At 38.1% G+C, this 17,424-nt stretch overlaps 2 protein-coding genes across 12 annotated transcripts; both read left to right on the forward strand.

The window, feature by feature from the left end:
* The first annotated feature begins 549 nt into the window (after positions 1-549).
* On the forward strand, positions 550-8,684 carry LOC122078337 (homeobox protein ATH1-like). 10 transcript variants are annotated; one of them, XM_042644287.1, is made up of 7 exons: positions 550-951; positions 1,669-1,742; positions 4,697-4,786; positions 5,824-6,356; positions 6,929-7,278; positions 7,971-8,031; positions 8,152-8,684. In XM_042644287.1, the coding sequence occupies exons 3-7, from the start codon at positions 4,729-4,731 to the stop codon at positions 8,314-8,316; spliced, it is 1,167 nt and encodes a 388-aa protein (XP_042500221.1). In that variant the 5' UTR covers positions 550-951; positions 1,669-1,742; positions 4,697-4,728; the 3' UTR covers positions 8,317-8,684. The 10 variants fall into 10 exon arrangements, with proteins under 10 accessions (XP_042500221.1, XP_042500216.1, XP_042500217.1 ...); XM_042644290.1 differs by lacking the exon at positions 550-951 and adding an exon at positions 1,015-1,286; XM_042644286.1 differs by lacking the exon at positions 550-951 and adding an exon at positions 1,296-1,451.
* Positions 8,685-13,576: 4,892 nt separating this feature from the next.
* Positions 13,577-15,337, forward strand: LOC122078533 (serine acetyltransferase 5-like). Of its 2 annotated transcripts, XM_042644547.1 has the most exons (2): positions 13,577-14,578; positions 14,827-15,337. In XM_042644547.1, coding segments are annotated over exons 1-2 (909 nt in total). In that variant the 5' UTR covers positions 13,577-13,670; the 3' UTR covers positions 14,828-15,337. The 2 variants fall into 2 exon arrangements, with proteins under 2 accessions (XP_042500481.1, XP_042500480.1); XM_042644546.1 differs by lacking the exon at positions 14,827-15,337 and having other exon boundaries at positions 13,577-14,789.
* Positions 15,338-17,424: the final 2,087 nt, after the last annotated feature.

Genomic DNA, 17,424 nt, shown 5'->3' on the forward strand with positions numbered 1-17,424 from the left:
TGATGAATTGGTGAACTTCGGTTTCTTAAATCGATTTGTAACCGGGTTGGTTTTGATTTTTGGTCTAGTTTGGATTCGACTTTCCATACAAATGTATACAAAACTATGTAAATTTTGATTTTTTTAATGAATTTTGGAGTGTTTCGGTTTCTTACCGGTTTGGTTTCGTTTTCGGTCCGGGTTTTGAGCCGGTTTTGGTTTGGTTTCGGGTTCATCCGGTTTTCAGTGCGGTTCGATTTGGTTTTGGGGTTGCAATACTCGAAACCGAACCGAACCAATAAGGCTTCGATTCGATTCGGTCTGAGTTGTTAACGGTTCGATCCGGCCGGTTTTACCGGTTCGATTTAGGAATTGACACCCCTACCACCTGACCAGTCTTTAAACCCAAAATAAGTTTGATGGCCTGAGCACTTCTGATGATGATTTGTGATTGCCCCAAATAAATGCCCAAAGATTTCCTTAGCTCCCTCATCAGATTTTTTTCCTCTCAGCCCTCCTCCTCTTTCTCTTTGCTTACATCATCATCTTCATCTGTCACTTCCTTGCATGTTGCCCAAACGACACCCAAGGACTGCCAGACTATGCTGCAGTAGCAGTGCTGCTGATGCTGGAGACTCTACTTTACTTTCTCTCTCTCTCTCACAATTCTGTAGCAGAGTCAAATTTCTGTGTCTCTATAAGTGCCTTCTCCGTTCTCGCACCACACTACCTACTTGTCTGAAAGGGGGCTAAAAAAGCAATCCATTTTCTGAAACAGTGGTGCTGGTAAAGTGGTAACACACTAACACCTGCCATGAACAGAAGTTTGAACAGAGATTCCAGATATTGTGTTTGTGATGATTGCAGAGAAGCAGCTGATGAGAAGTGGGAAAGACAAAGAAGACCAGAGAGAGAGAGAGAGAGATGGGCCCTCTAAAGGCTGCAACAGAAATGAGTGGCATTGCAGCTGGAGTAATGTTCCCTCTACTCCTTGTTTCTATTCTAGTGTGTCTCATCTTCCTCTTAGCTTAATTAATGGGTCCAGTAATCCATGTATCTCTTTCTCTCTCTCCACCTCTTCTGTGGATCGTGGAAGGCTTTTCTTTGGCTTTTTTTGACTCTTTCTCATCTTTACCCATCCTTCCATTTAATTTATTTATTTTTCATAATTTTTTTGTGTGTTGTTTGTCTTTTTCATTTGAAGGCCCCTCCTGTTCAGGTTTTGAGCTTTAAAATTTTGTTTTGTTCTATTTGGAAAGGGTGGGAGAGAGGCCTTGGACTTTGGGGTCTATTCAAGAATCAAGAGGGTGAGTTTTTGCCTTTTTTGTGGCTCCCTCTGGTTTTGGTTTGGTGTTTTAGAGGGATTATAATGTATGAGTCCCGTGGCCTTCTGAATTCTCACTCATCTTTTTTTCCTGTAATGGGTCGAAATGGAAAACCCAATCTTATGATGAATCAAAACAAAGTGAAAGGTAGTAAAGTACAAACTCCTTGTTTTTGGCTCTTGATTTGACTGTTTGGAGGAAAAAAGGAAAAGATGATAGCTATTGAACTTTATACTGTATGTTCTTGTTTTTGAGTTCCCTGTGGAAACTTACTTTTGGCATCAATCAGATGTCTGTTCTTTTCAAGGAACATGGAGTTGAGATAAAGCAGGAAAAAGCTAATGAATTCCTGTTCTCTGGTCAGGTTCTATGGAGGGTATTACATATTAGTTGGTTCATTCCATGGTTAGAGGTGGCTCTTCTGCAAACAGATGGAAGGTTCGTTATTGCACAATCACTTTCTCTAGCATTTTGTTGCTATTTTAACCATTTCTATTAGGAATTGTTTTGGGCCTGGGAGCAATCTTAACACATTGTATTTTGGTTCTCTTTTATGGTTTCGAAATGGATATATATTCTCTGTTATGTGCTTCAAAATGTAACTTCAAATACTGGATATTCTAAAATTCAGATGTCAAGAGTTTGAATATTAAAATACTCCTCCTGAATGACTTGGGTTGGAAATACACTGATCTATACATTATCTTTCCTACATGGTTGACAAACTGGCATGAAATTGCATTTATTGTTTGATTTTCATCTTTATTTATTGATAACAGGAATAGAAACTGAAGGGTTTTCCTTTTCTTTCTTTATGCCACAGTCAGTTTGTTCCTTGATGATTTTTCCTTTCATTTTTATTGTGTTTAGGCTTTTCCCCTCTTTCCCCATTATTTTGAAGTAATCTGCCTGCTATTTTCATGATCAGAAGTTGTCACTCAGATGCATTTTGTTTGATGATCTTCTTTACTTGTTGATAAACTGAATGTTTTCCCTCTCTTTTCCTATACTCATCTTGCATGTAATGGATCCTTTGCCAAGTGTTCAGTGCCCAAGAAGGGCTTCATAAGAGACAATCATAGTTATATACATAGGAAACATTACTGGCATAGCTTCCTTGTCATGTGAAACTCTCTTTGCAGCCAAGCTCATGTATCTATTTTGACTGGTATTAAATTAGTAGAACCTTGTTTCAATTGGTGCATCGGCTTTATTAGTGGTCATTACTTGTGGTTGATATTCTAAAACCTTATATTGTCTTGTATTACTTCTTGCCAACATCTATTAACCTCATTCATGCCCATCTGTTTGGTGGTGCATTTTTTTTCTATTTGGCATTTCTATATTGCACTTTGTTTGGTGTATTTGATTAGATGGTACCAAAAGGAAAGAATTATTTTCCTCTATTTTCTATATTGTAGTTGCCGAGGTACACGCTTTAAGCTTGCAGAGTTGCGTACAACCCTTTGAAACGTTCATCTTACTCCCACTTGGCACTTCACGGACACATGATTGAACCTAGGTGTCTGAAAACCATGAGTATGGAACCGTTATGGCGTTATGTGCCCTGGTAGATTTCTACCTGGGTTCCGAATGGTGCTAAACTCACTAAATAGCAAGTATTATACCTATCCCACAGGTAGGACTCTTGGTTATGGTTGTACAGCAGTATAGGGGACTCATTAACCACAGTATTAGGGCTTGGATTAGACCCAAAATTAGGTCAACAACAAGGGCACACCGGCAGTACTTTAGGCTCCAAAATTGGAGCCAATCCAATGGTTGGATTGACAATTACAGCGGATCAAAGAAATTGCAGCTTGCTGTCAAAATTAGCTACTGTGTAACCCACAGACCCTAGGGTAGAATACCCCCAAACTGCTATCAGTAGTAGGTCTCGGTTACAACAGAAAACCTGTAAGTTATATGAGTCACTTGATGGACAGATCACTGGTTATAAGTTCAAACTCAAATTAGCAACTAGCTTCTAAAACTAGAAACCTACAGGATCAACCAATGGGAACTACTGATGGAAACCACAATTTGTGTTGATGTAAGAGGCTGGTATGCTTATGATTTCAGAAATTAGAAAAAGTTGATGGCTGGATGTGGTGCAATAGCTCATGGAAGAAATTAGAAACTAGAGGTAAAATTAGTAACTTACAGCCCACAGAACAAACCAGCCATTGGATATTGCTTAAAGGACTATCGAAGATGGAGGCCGATGAAGGTATTACACTACCAAAATATGGAATGGATCTGTTGGCTACAACTGGAGTAAATTGGCCTGAAGCTTCCTGCAGTAGGAGACCAATAGGCAGTCACAGGGTCGGAGGAAGAAGTCAATCACAGCTTCTGTTGGTGGATCAATGGAACACTCCTCAAATGAAAAAACAACAGCAACAGCAGTGATGAAGAGATAATTTGATGCTTCACAGGATCCGTCCTTGTAAAAGTGTTGAAAATAGAAACTTGAAAAGAGAAAGGATAGAAGTGAAGGGGAGGGAAGAAGGGGTATATGACCAAGGCTTCTTACCTATGGCCTTGGTCAGTCTCTCACTAACCACAAAGGCATCACACCTCGCACAACTACATCACACAGCAACACATAGTATAAACCAAGCTCTTTTTTTTCCCATCAAATCGTGGGGGTAGGCTTAAGGCCTTTACAATTACATAGGTACTTGTAGTACCCAAAACAGAAAATGGGAAGTTCTAAAAAGGAGTCCAACACATAGTGACCCTTGTACAACAAGTAACTTAATAAGAAAAGGAAGAAACAATTGAAATCTAAGTAATAGTAATTACTGATATGGAAACTAAATAAAACAGAATATGGAAACTAGCTGTCCTCCCCCATGCAAAAGCTATTAAGTGATACTTAATGGGCTGGAAGTTAGGCCCATAACTGACCCATAACTGGACCCTAGTTATTTAATTCTCCGAATTATTCACTTAACATGTTTGTGTACGTTTGACTGTGAGTTCCTTTATGAAGGAATGTCTAACTTTTTATTGCTGAAGTCTTATTTGATATCCTTCTATTTGTAGAGTCACATGTTTCAGATGCCCAAAATATTTTAGCCTCTCTGGCTGAACTTTATGGAAAGTCCAGCTGATGCTTTATCATTTAATGCTTATGTCATTTGAAACCCAGATGCTGGGTGCTGACCCTAGATGTGCATTTGTCTCTAAATTCATGTATCTTTGTAAAGTCTTTCCTATTTTGAACAGTATTGTTTAGTTTGTCTTTAGTACCCTATATTTGAGTTCTTGTTTTCTGAATAGTGTCCTAAGCTCCCCACTGAAACAATTTACCACCAGAAGATGATTCTCATTCATTTGTCTTAGCATGTGCATTGACTCACGTTTACATATGGATACTATTTCAGGCTTATATTTCCCTAAAGTTGGTCAATAACAGATGCAGAGAATGACAAAAGACCAATTGGAGCAAGAAGCCCTTTGGCAGAGAAATCAAAGTAAATTACAGTCTTCTAATCTGTTCTCTTTGTCAAGGAGATCCACTGGAAATGGTTATAAATTCTGCATATGAAATACAGTTGGCAGTCTGCTTCAATGTTACTGTTCTTGACCATAACTTATAATTCTGAATATGTAATAATCACATGATACTAACCAATTCAGTGGAGATCGAAGTCACTCATCTCATAGTGTACCCTCACTGGGTTATCAATTGCTAACCTAAAACCTCTTAAGAATGGATTAGCAGGGGTTATATATGATGCACAACATTTCTTCGGTATCCCATTGTCTAATCGAAAATGATGTTATTCACTCATGTCCAAAAATTTCTGATCGAAATCTTATGGTTTTTGATGGGATTCCCTCGTTTTGTTGTTCGATAGACTAGTACAGTCAGATTCGCTGGTTTTTAGCAGCCGAAGCCAGATCATGGCTGGATATCCTTTGCTACCAACATTGCAGGGAGAACAAATAAATGATATCCAGGATAATTTCCCAAAAACAAATCATGGTGGGATTATTGGTTCAGATGCTACAGCTTCTAGAAACATGCTGCTCCATATACTAGCCACTAGAAATGCTTCAGTTAGTGGTTTTTATCCTGTCAACAGTGATTTTCAGGAGCAGTTCGGTGGAGGAGAATCTCTTTCTTCTATGCCATTTCCTAACATTTTGGAAACAACGAGTACTCTGCAGGAAAATCTTGATAGGGCTACAACTTCTGCCCCATCAACTTTTCAATTGGAGCATTTGAGAACTTTTATTTCAAATGGCTGTGACAATTCAAATTCATCACTTACAGGCTCTGTGAATGTTGACTACAATAGGGGACATGGTGATACGGAGTTTATGGCACCCAAGGACTTCAGTTTGCCCGGGGAATTGGATGGTAAATGGGACTTTGAGAAGTTATTCGATTTTCAGGAGCTTAGTGTGAAAAAACCCATGAGAACGAATTCTGATCCATACTGTTTTGTTGGTAGCTCGTGTCCCAATTTGTGGATTTCATCTAACAAATCTAACTTCAGTGCAGATGATTCATGCTCCTACTCTGTACCTTGTAATGAGCTGTCTTTAAGCCTTGCCACGAGCCAACCCTCTATTACCAGTGTACCCACCATCCCAGATCAGTGCGCAGAAATCAGATGCCCTGGTTTTACTCGGCCATCTTTGCAAGAAGTTGGGTTAGCGACGGGATTGGATTTAGAGCAAACCTGTAGCAAGAGTAGGGATCTTTCTCTGAGCTATGGTTCATGTAAACCTTTCCACTTCTCACATATTTTATCAGGATCGAAATATCTCCGTGTGGCTCAGCAAATACTCACTGAACTTGCAAGCTATTCACTTGAAAATATAGACGATTTTGGCTATTCACCAGGAATGATTGGGACTGGGGCAAAGATTTCATTTTCTTCAGATTGCTCTGGTGTGAGTGAGATTTCAATGGAGTCTGATGAATCTCCTTACCCTGCTGGAAAATTCAATTCTGAGGACCAAATGGAGTTCCCATTGCAAAGACAGGAAATTGAAGCAAAGAAAGGTCAATTGTTAACACTGCTGCAACTGGTATGTGTTTTTTTTTTTTTTTGGGTGGCTTCTTTCTGTTGTAGGTGATCCAATGAAATATCCAGACATGGAATTGAGTCACTGTGCTCATCCATCTTGGGACTTAAAACAAGATGCTAGGTATCTGGCATTTGAGGAAAATATATTTGATTTATAGTTCAATCTTGAACTTTTTATAGTTACTTCAAGGAATTGATATAAGAGTTTGATGTGACTGAGTTCATGTTTGGAACAAAACCTGGTTTCCTGAGTTGGCTGTGACCAATGGTAGTCTGTGATCTAACCAGGCTGACATGCCCCAGCTCAAAGTTGAACCATTTGGCATTTATAGTTTTGGGGGAGAGTTTTCTGTCTGGGAGCGTGGCCCCTGCACCAACACAGGGGCAACGGGAGTGCACCCAGAACCATCAACAGGGGATTTGGGCTTTTCACTGGGGGTGGGGCAGTCATTTAGCCCCACTCTGAGTCGGGGTGCAGGCACGACACTCCCGGACAGAGTCCTTTTTCCGTATGGTTTTAGTACTTTCTTTTAATTTTTAAGATACGTTATAATTTCTCCTTTGAATATTCAGATTGATAACAGATACAACCAATGTTTGGATGAGATCCATATGGTGATATCTGCATTTCATGCTGCAACTGAGCTGGACCCTCAGATACATGTTCATTTTATTCTTCAAACAATCTCTCTCCTATATAACAAACTAAGAGAGAGAATCACAAACCAAATCCTTGCAATTGGAGGACTCAGTAGCGGACATATTAGAGAGGAGAGATCTTTCAAGTCATCCTTCATCCAAAAGCAATGGGCTTTGGAGCAGCTGAGGAGAAGAGAGCATCATTTGTTGAGACCACAAAGAGGGCTGCCAGAAAGATCCGTCTCTGTTTTACGAGCATGGATGTTTCAAAACTTTCTCCATCCGTGAGTTCCCTTTTCTTTTTTTCTTTTGGTAAAATGAGTTCCCCTTTCAAGAATGATGATTATAAGCCTTTGACTACAGAATATCATCGTCTATGTTTTGCTGTTGTAGGTTGTTGGCCCAGAATGTAATGGTTCTGAGTTAGAATTTTTTTGTTTCCGATGGTTATCCAGGCCTTCAGCTTGGCTAGTCCCGCGGGCCCATACTGACCCGGCAACCGCATGGACTAGGTCATACCAGGGTTGAATGAGAACCATTCAACTTTCACTAAAAGCAGTGAAGAGTTCTAAACCCGTATGAGTGGCCCCAAGGAGCTAAGAGGAGTCGAACTCAGAACCACACGTTTCTTGAATCAAAGGTCCCTTGCCAACTCGGCTGCCCCTTGGGGGAGGGGGTTAGAAGTTTAATTTGTTAAAAAACAGTTATAGCTATATGAATATAATGATCCTGCAATGGAATTACCAAGATCTGTTGAGAGTATTTGAAGGTTATCCTTTTCTCTTGGATGCAAGGGATCTCCTAGGCGGGACCATTAAATTTTGAACTAATCCGCCTGTTTCTGGTCATACGCTATTGGTCCATCATACATAGTTCTTTGTTTCAGTAAATGAAACTATAGATTTGCTCTTAACAAATTATCTCCAATTATTGAGGGTCAGAGACTCTTTCATTTGAAAATGTGATGGGTTTTCAGGTACCCAAAAGATGCAGAGAAGCATTTACTCGCAATAAGAAGTGGATTAACAAGAAGCCAGGTATTTTTTTCTTACCATGAGCTAGTTAGGCTCTCTCATATTCCATCTCACAATCACCATTCTTTGCTGTGTATGGCTTGATGAGTTCTTTGGCCCCTCTGTTCTGTGGGTTTGTTATAGGTCTCCAATTGGTTTATAAATGCACGGGTTCGTCTATGGAAACCAATGATAGAAGAAATGTACTCAGAAATGAACAAGACAAAGGGACTTTGGACTGGAGAAGGATCTAATATTGTCCATAGGAATCATTTAAGGATTGATGATCAGAGAATACAAATGAATTGACGCCGATATGCTCAGAAATAGCTTCATGATTCATTCCCTCTTGCTGTGCTTTGATCTTTATGGCTGGGAATCGATTTCACTACCTGGTTCTTAATTGTGAAATCAACGATATCCAAGAGCAAAAATGAATAAGAAGGATCACATTTCCTGATCATTCAGCATGAAATAGAAGGCCTCGCATACACTGATGCTTCAGATTCAGATGATTATTATTATTTTTTTCCTATAATGATAATGTGTTTAGTTGGCTCATTTTGACTAAATCTGTTATGCTAACTTTCAAGTGATGTCTTAGGCTCATAGCAAATTGATTCGTATTAATCAACTCTGCCCATTATTCAAGTTATGTGCAAATTCGTTGATAGGAACTGAGTTCATTGGCCATGAGTCCATGACCGATCCCTATTTATAACATTCAAGAGCAGCCGATTCTAGGGTTTTTGGGATCGATTTCGTTCTGATCTGGATTGAAATCGATTGAACCTTGTCGACCTGTATTCCGAGTTTAAAATGCTTAGGCAGGTCTGCAAAGGGTTTTACATGCGGGTTATGTTTATGCAACATGGGCGGCTAGATGGGGCTGTGACTTTGTGGGTAAGTGGATATAGCGAGTGGCTCTTGCTCACATTGAAGTCTCACAGTCGTGATCTTAAGTGGTTGGAATTTCTCACTTTACTTTGGTTACAACTGTAGAAATGAAACCTTAAAACGATGTGGGAAAACGAATACGAATGGAAATCATAAACAAATAATCATACAATGCAAAGATTTATGTGGTTTGACAAATTTACCTACATTCCTAGTGAGATGAGGTCTGTTTCACTATTAATGGAGAGAAGGGTTATACTTGATCATTAGAGGGTTCGACCTTGGTGCAATAGTAAGGTTGTTATTGTGACCTAGGTAGACATGGATTCAAGTTGGGAAACAGCCTCATGCACTGGGTACGTCCTTTTTAAGGTTATAGTCACTCGTACTCACACCTCTCTCAAGTTACAAAGAATGAATTCACTACAATTCATAGTAACATTATCAAGATACCCATATTACCTTAAAATTTAATGAACTTGTTCTCTTTGGATCCTTTAGAACATCTTTTCGGAATCAACCCAGAAATACATGTGATGAAATACAATACATGGTACCCTCAACAAGAAATTATACACCCCACTTCATTGAATTTGAGAAAGATTTAACAGGTCACCAATCCAAATCAGTTGGCTAATAGCCAACGGCAGGAATTACTAGATCATTCTTTCACATGGCCAAAATAGGTAGCGCACTTACAAAACCTTTCCAAGTGAGTTAGGTACAAAATATCCCAACTCAGGCTATGGTTGGCTTCAAAATAAACAAGAATTTTGGCATCACTTGCCCATCTTTCTACATAAATGGGATTGGGTGCAATAGGTTTCAATGGTGGACAGGGTTTTAGCTCAAACCAATAATTTTAGCATAGATTTGGCAAAAGCTTTTGTAGATTAGAAAATTAGGGTGACTTTATATTAGCAACAAGTTTTGCCATGTTGATACTTAGAACATGGTTTAGATTAATTTGATGTTATGTTTAAATTTAAGTTCAATTATATACAGTTCCATATATTTGCATGGATATTTTGTGGATAAATAGATCCAAAGGTTTGTTCGTTTGAAAAGTATTTATTAATCAGTAAAACACTAGGTCAATATTAGAAGACCGGTAAATCGATGGATCATGTACTTAATCTCTTCCTAGATCCACAACTTGACACAAATCATCACTTGGTCATGCGACGTCCAAATGAAGTCAATTTTATTTTATGTATCTAAACCCTAATCTATTTGTAAACTCGCTAACATGTCCATATTAGCATTCATTAATAGAATGAAGTTTTCCATTTCTGTACCCCAGTTGTAGCTCCACTGGTCCAAAGACTATATGTTAACAAACGTCTCTTGTTTCGGTATCATTTTGTATTTTCCAAAGAAGTTTTTGTTCCAACTTTCAAGGCAGTCTTTTAGTAAAGGATTGTTAAAGTTATTTGTTGCTTCTAATTCTATTCTATACCATGAAAATGGGAGTCATGGGACCAGCGAAAGGGATTGTTCCTGGGTTTCTCAAAACTTTAGGGCCCACAGCCTTACCAAATTATGTTTTAAAAGAAAGAAATCGGACCCGGATTGTTCATGGCTGATCTCAATCCAATCTGAATTGGAATAAGTCTAAATTGATCAGAATCAGCGAAAATATGCCTTAACCTTAGAAATTTAGTATGGATCGATCAATTTGGATCAATGCCTAAGAGGCTAAGATATCATAATTAGTACCAGTATTTGTATCTATCTCAATTGATACTAATATGATCATTTTAGGCCAAATTAGACCATTTTGCCTATCCAAATATCAATACCTTGGTTTTATGGACTATTTTTACACACTCTCTCTCTCTCTCTCTCTCTCTCTCTCTCTCTCTCATACTCTCTCATATTAATATGTATTGATACCTTGAATCGTGATTCAAATCAATTAGATAGAGGTTGATTTTGATTCAAATCTGGCCAATTCGAATCAGCTGATCTAATTTCAATTCTTATAAAACACTTTTATCTAATGATAAGAGTGTCAATTGGTCCAGTTCTAGGCTATCGGTATAGCTCCTTAAGGGTTAGGGTCAGGATCAAAACTTGATCAGTAAACTAATTGATTCCAAACTTGGGATCCAAGAGCATTAACTAATATGTGAGCCGGTTTTGATTCATATTCTTAATTGATTTCAAGCAATTCAAAATTATATATATTAAAAAAAAAAAAATCCTAACATTCAAGGGCGAGTGGTAGCAGGACGTACGTATTGCAATCTTATTTTCACTTTCTTTTCGTATTAACCGTCTATTTAATATTAGATTAATCTAAACCATCTATTAGTTTTTTATATTGTAACTGATTCATAGTTTTTAGGGTGGAGAGATGACGGACGTGGTTACTTAATTTGTCTAAAATTATTTTTTATATAAATAAATAAATAAAAATAAAAATCCAATATAAACGGACTCCTCCTTCGATTCAGCTGGGAAATCTCAATTCTCTCTCTCTCTCTCTCCTTGCTTCTTCTTCAACGCAGTTCCTTCATTCTACAGCCACCATCATCATCATCTCTTTGTCTCTCTCTCAAAATAGGATGAGGTAAGAAAAAAATCAACATAACTATTTTTAGGCACTGAGCATATAAGAGACTTGGCCACACATATCCAAATACCATGTTTACATATTAATCATCAGGGAAGGGATTTTGACAGTAAAGCTTGCATGTATGGCAGAGGACAAATTTGAATTTATAAAGTAAAAAAAGTTGTTGAATATCTAGGATTTTATTATTACTTATTGGGTAGATATTATTAACCTATGAGAATTTACCATAGATGCAAATCTTCAGTGAGATTGATAAATAAAACTTCAACTAGATTAGAGAGTGCTGGAAAAGGAAGAAGAAAGAGGGAACAACCTTTAAGAAGAAGCAAGGAGAGAGAGAGAGAGGATTGAGATTTCTAAGTGGAATCAACGGAGAAGTTCGCTTATATTGGGATTTTTTATTTATTTATTTAAATATTAATAATATTAAACAGAGTTGTAACTGTTTACAACTTTGTTAGCAGAATTAACATATTTAACACGTGTCAATCATATCACTTACGTGAACATTCACCGGGCCCCAGACGTTCGCATTTCTATTTTTCTGCATATACCGCGACCATTTTGCCAACATTCAAAACCATCCTATTAAGATTTTTTTTTTTTTCAGACCAGCATTTTTGTTTTAAGTGAAGAACTAGTCCTCTAAACTACCAAATATCTTTTTGTTTTTATGTGATTTTGAGTCTTTGACACTTTTTATGGTAGGATGATTTTAATTTTTAAGATGTTTTACATGTATTCAATAATATTATAATTAGACACTAATTTCAGTCACACGAAATATGCAATTGGTCATCATTTTTTTCCTTTCAAATCATGGAACGAGTCTATATTACTCTCATTTTATATTCAATTAATAAGTAAGAATACCACCACCCTTTAAGACGTGTTTTTAAGTTAGCCGTTAGAATTCCTAAATGGATCTTTAAATCAACATCCATATATTTAGTAAAATAATATGAGAGACAACACCTAACATTCAAAATTGAAAAACTAAAACAAAAAATCACTAAAAAAATAAAATAAATAAAATAAAAATAAAAACAAATGGCTCTTAGCTCTCATGACCTTTAAGTCTTAAAAGTTATATAGTATATAGCTATAGGGTTTACTAAAAAAAAATTATATTTATTATGTAGCTATAGGATTAGGATGTGGATTCGTTCCTGTTCTAGCGCCTTCGGCTCAATGGTTTTTAATCAGTCCATCGATTCTTGAATCATTAGGAAACCTCTAATTTAATTGGTAAATCCAAAATCCAAACTGATTCGATTTGAGTTTGAATCTGATTCTAATTTTGATTCTAGATCAAAATTTACATTTTTATAGCAAGAATTGATTTAGGCTATGTTTGGTAGTCATTCAGTTCTAGAAACGAAGTATCGTGTCAAAAACAAAATTTTCAATTTTTGTGTTAAAATTCCATTTTAAAATAAAAAAATGGTGTTTGGTGAAACTTGTTTCAGGAACGAGATATATATATATATATATATTTGGAATAAAACCAAAATGACGATTCATCATTTTGTATTTCCATAATATATATATATATATTTTTTTTCATTCCAAAAAGACGAAAAACATCAAGTTCACATCAAACGCTTTATTCTGCTTTTTTGTTTCCATAAAGTGGAAAAACAAGAAACTTTTTGGGTAACAATCAAACGTAGCTTGGTAACGTTACTGTTCTAGAAACGATGTTTAGTGTTAAAAACAAAAATTTCAATTTATGTGTCAAAACACCATTTTTTTCATTAAAAAAATGATGTTTTTTATTTGGAATGAAATTGAGAAGACGGAATAGTTATTTTTCGTTCCGTCAATTCAAGTTTCTGCTGTTCTTTTTTCACTTTTTGTTTCAAAAAAAGGAAAACTCGTTTATGATGCACCAAATGCTTTATTCTATTTTTTTGTTCTAATAGAACAAAAAAAACTTCAGAAACATTTCAATAAAACGCTACCAAACGCAGCGTTAGTATCCTTTTAGGAATCATAAATTTTTCTCCAAGATTAAGGGTATTTTTGACTTTTTCACCCTGGCATGAGAGTCCTATTCCTCAGTCTTTGGAGAGTAGTTTGACGTGTAGAGTCCAAATCCCAGAAGGATCCCATAACTACAAGGGCACCACGCACCACGGACCAACCACAAACCACCACCATCACGGCCTGTGTGAGAGACTCCATGCCGACGGCGTCGATGCCTGCGGGAGAATTAAACAACCACTCGCCGGCGGTGCCGGTGATATCTCCCGCCCAACCATCACCTCCGCCTTTGTTTACCGACCCAAGTGAAGACGAATCCTGGGTTTGGAACCAGATCAAAGCAGAAGCTCGCAGGGACGCTGAGTCGGAACCCGCACTTGCCAGCTACCTCTACTCCACCATCATCTCTCACTCTTCCCTTGGACGCTCTCTCTCCTTCCACCTGGGTAACAAGCTCTCCTCTTCTACCCTTCTGTCTACCCTTCTCTACGACCTCTTCCTCAACTCCTTCAACTCTGATCCGGTCCTCCGTGCCGCAACCGTTGCCGACCTCCGCGCCGCTCGTGTCCGCGACCCTGCCTGTGTCTCCTTCTCTCACTGCCTCCTCAACTACAAGGGCTTCCTAGCCTGCCAGGCGCAGCGCATCGCTCACAAGCTCTGGAACCAGTCCCGCCGTCCCCTCGCACTCGCACTCCATTCTCGAATCGCTGATGTCTTCGCCATCGACATTCATCCGGCAGCTAAGATTGGGAAGGGGGTTCTGCTCGATCACGCCACTGGGGTTGTCATCGGAGAGACCGCGGTGGTTGGGAATAATGTGTCCATCTTGCATCATGTGACGCTGGGTGGGACTGGAAAGGCCGGAGGGGATCGACACCCCAAGATCGGTGATGGGGTTCTGATTGGAGCTGGAGCGACGATTTTGGGGAATGTGAAGATCGGAGAAGGAGCGAAGATTGGGGCAGGAGCGGTTGTTCTGATCGATGTTCCACCGAGGACTACGGCCGTGGGGAATCCGGCCAGACTTGTGGGAGGGAAAGAGAAGCCTACGAAGCTGGAAGACATTCCTGGGGAGTCCATGGATCATACTTCCTTCATCTCTGAATGGTCTGATTACATAATCTAATCATCCAAATTCCAAACAACAAACGAAAATAAAAAAACTCAAAAAATAAAAATTCCTCCTTCAATCCACTGTTCTGCTATTAATTTCTCTCTGGTTTACTCTAGCAATAATGATAAAAATGTGTTGCCATCCATTTATGAATTTAAATTCCGTATTGATTCCTTTATTAATAGTTTAAATTTTCCTTTTTTATTTTCATGGTCTTTTGAATTCATGGATGATCGTTCAGAGACAGAGCAACCTCCCTTTCAAGGTATCATATTCCTCGCTCTTTTCGATGTTGCCCAGAGAGGGAAAGTCTGTTTCTGGGCAATCCAAATATGGCTTCAGAGACTCTGCATCTTCGTTTCATATCACAGAGAAGAAATTGTTATTGAAGATTTGTTTAGGGATGAACAGTTCTTCCGAAACTTATGGATAAGTGAGTATTGAGGTCCGGGGAAATTGGAGTAATGCAGAAAATTTGGGATTTCGGTTTTGGAGTCTACTGACCACACACAGAGATGATTTCTTTTTCAGATTTGATTTCCTTACACTTCCTAGATAGCAACTTGGGTTTCTTTTTTTTCCCAATTTCTTGGCGATCTCTGACTTTTGGAGTTCTGTTTTTGTTTTTCATCTTGTCTTAACAAACATCTTTGGTCTGTGGATGTGGATGAAGAAGATGTGGTCAATACTGAATTGGTTCCTTCTCATTATTTTAATGGCAGAAAAGATCTACTACTCTCTCTCTTAAGCAACCGTGATCCAATGGTTTTCAGATATGGTGCCTTGAACCCTAGTTCACAAACAGCTTATTCTGCAAAACAAGGGATAATACTGCATACATTTATCCAGACCCTACAGTGGTGGGATCCTTGTGCACGGGTAGCTCTTTGGTGTCTTGAACCCATCTCTTCCATCACCCCCGTTTCTCTACTTATGTGGTTATATTTGGATGTTGAATCAAGTCAGTTCTAAGCTATGCATGTCTTCTTTACCGTTCCTGTGTTGCGGGCACCTATTACGGTTCTAAGGCTAACTAATAGCCAGTAAGAGAGTTGTGTCAACCATTGACAAAAACTTAGAATGAGTCACCCATGCCAGAATCCATTCTCCATTGCGTGTTGAGGCCCTTGAAGGATCCCTCTTGCCTTTGGTGCCATCCTGTGCTTCACCCATTACTCAAAGTAGCAAAGTGAAATTTAGAATTACAAGAGTAAAACTGATGCCCATCTACCAGCATTTGCTGCTGTATCAAAGCGATCGCAAATGAGGGTCGCCCGATCCTCAGTAGGTAAAGGCTGGTAATATTGGATTGGCATAGACAGAGATACAGTAGGTAGAGAAGGAGGTTTAGAGAGGAGTAGATAATGTTGCAGTCCATTTATACATGAGAGAGATGGTAGCATAAGTTGATGGGTACAATTACAAAAAATGCAGTTATGACGGTGAGACCATAAAGATATAGAGTTATAGTAGGAACAAATAAGGGCCACTCATATGGGGTGTTTAGTACTCTTCATTGCTTTCAGTGAAAGTTGAATAGTTTTCATTCAACCCTGGTATGACTCGGTCCATGCGGTTGTGAGATCAATACAGACTCGTGGGATTAGTTAGGCCAAAAGCTTAGATACTCGTCATTAGCAAAAAAAAAAAAAAAAAAAAAGAAGAGATCACAAACCGAAGTAGAGTGTAGAAGCTCTATGCGCAAAAGCCTAGAGGCTTTGCAGCCCAAATGTATTAGAGAAGAAACTAGAGAAAAATAAATGCCAAACGGATATACCCTTTTAAATCTTTAAACTTGTGAAAAATGATCAAGCTTTTCAGAAGTTGGAAGACCATCAACCAAAACTCTCCTAAAATTTGTTTTGGTAAAGTTCCTCATCGCTTCTACTAAAGTCATTTTAGACCTACCACTGACTCTTTTAGCTTCATCAATTTGAATCAAATCACCCTCCATGCTAGATTATTTAGAAGGTCTTCGTCGCACATGTCCTAGTCATCTCAAATGAATTTCTCGCAATTTATCATGTATAGGAGCTACTCCTCATTTTTAAATACACTAAATATATATATATATATATATATATATATTGTTTATTCACTATCCATGACTCGATTTCGGATTGATCACTGAATTCCATTTGAAGAGGGGTTGCTCATCTCATATTGTCCCTTCAGGTAGGCTGGAGATTAGGGTCAGTGGGCTCATATATCATATTACTTGGGAATATTTCTCTTATGTGTAGTGTTTTATCTATTGATTATATATCCAATATGTTTTATATTCTTATTGACAACTTAGTGTGATGATAGATGAGTTTGTGACCTTTCTAGATCTGGCATATTGACAACTTAGGGCCCGTTTGATAACGTTTCAAGAAATGCGTTTTTGTTGTTTCTGTTTCCAGAAACAGCAGAAACGGAGCAAAAAGCGTTTGATAAAACTGTTTCATTTCACTTATTTTTAGAAATAGAAATAGAAATTTTTACTTATTTATGGTTCAAGAAACGACCCAGGCGAAACAAGTTGAACTTGTTTTGCCGTTTCTGGAAACGACTTGTGGCAATTATTTCACTGGTTACCATCGACTTCTAAAAACATGACTTATCAAACACCTTTAATTCCGTTTCTGTTTCTAGAAACGGAAATTTATGTTTCTGTCGTTTCTTGAAACAGAAACGGCAGAAATGTTATCAAACGGGCCCTTAGTTTTCAGATTCTGATATTTGTTTCCATTTTTGAACTTCTTTCTTCTTACTCAATTTTAAGTGTTCTTGGTTGTTATAGCTTCTTTTTAATTTTGGTTTGGAGGCGCCTCACCTTGTGATATTCATGGCGGTT

This window comes from Macadamia integrifolia, chromosome 5 (assembly GCF_013358625.1).
Source record: "Macadamia integrifolia cultivar HAES 741 chromosome 5, SCU_Mint_v3, whole genome shotgun sequence".
Taxonomy (NCBI): domain Eukaryota; kingdom Viridiplantae; phylum Streptophyta; class Magnoliopsida; order Proteales; family Proteaceae; genus Macadamia; species Macadamia integrifolia.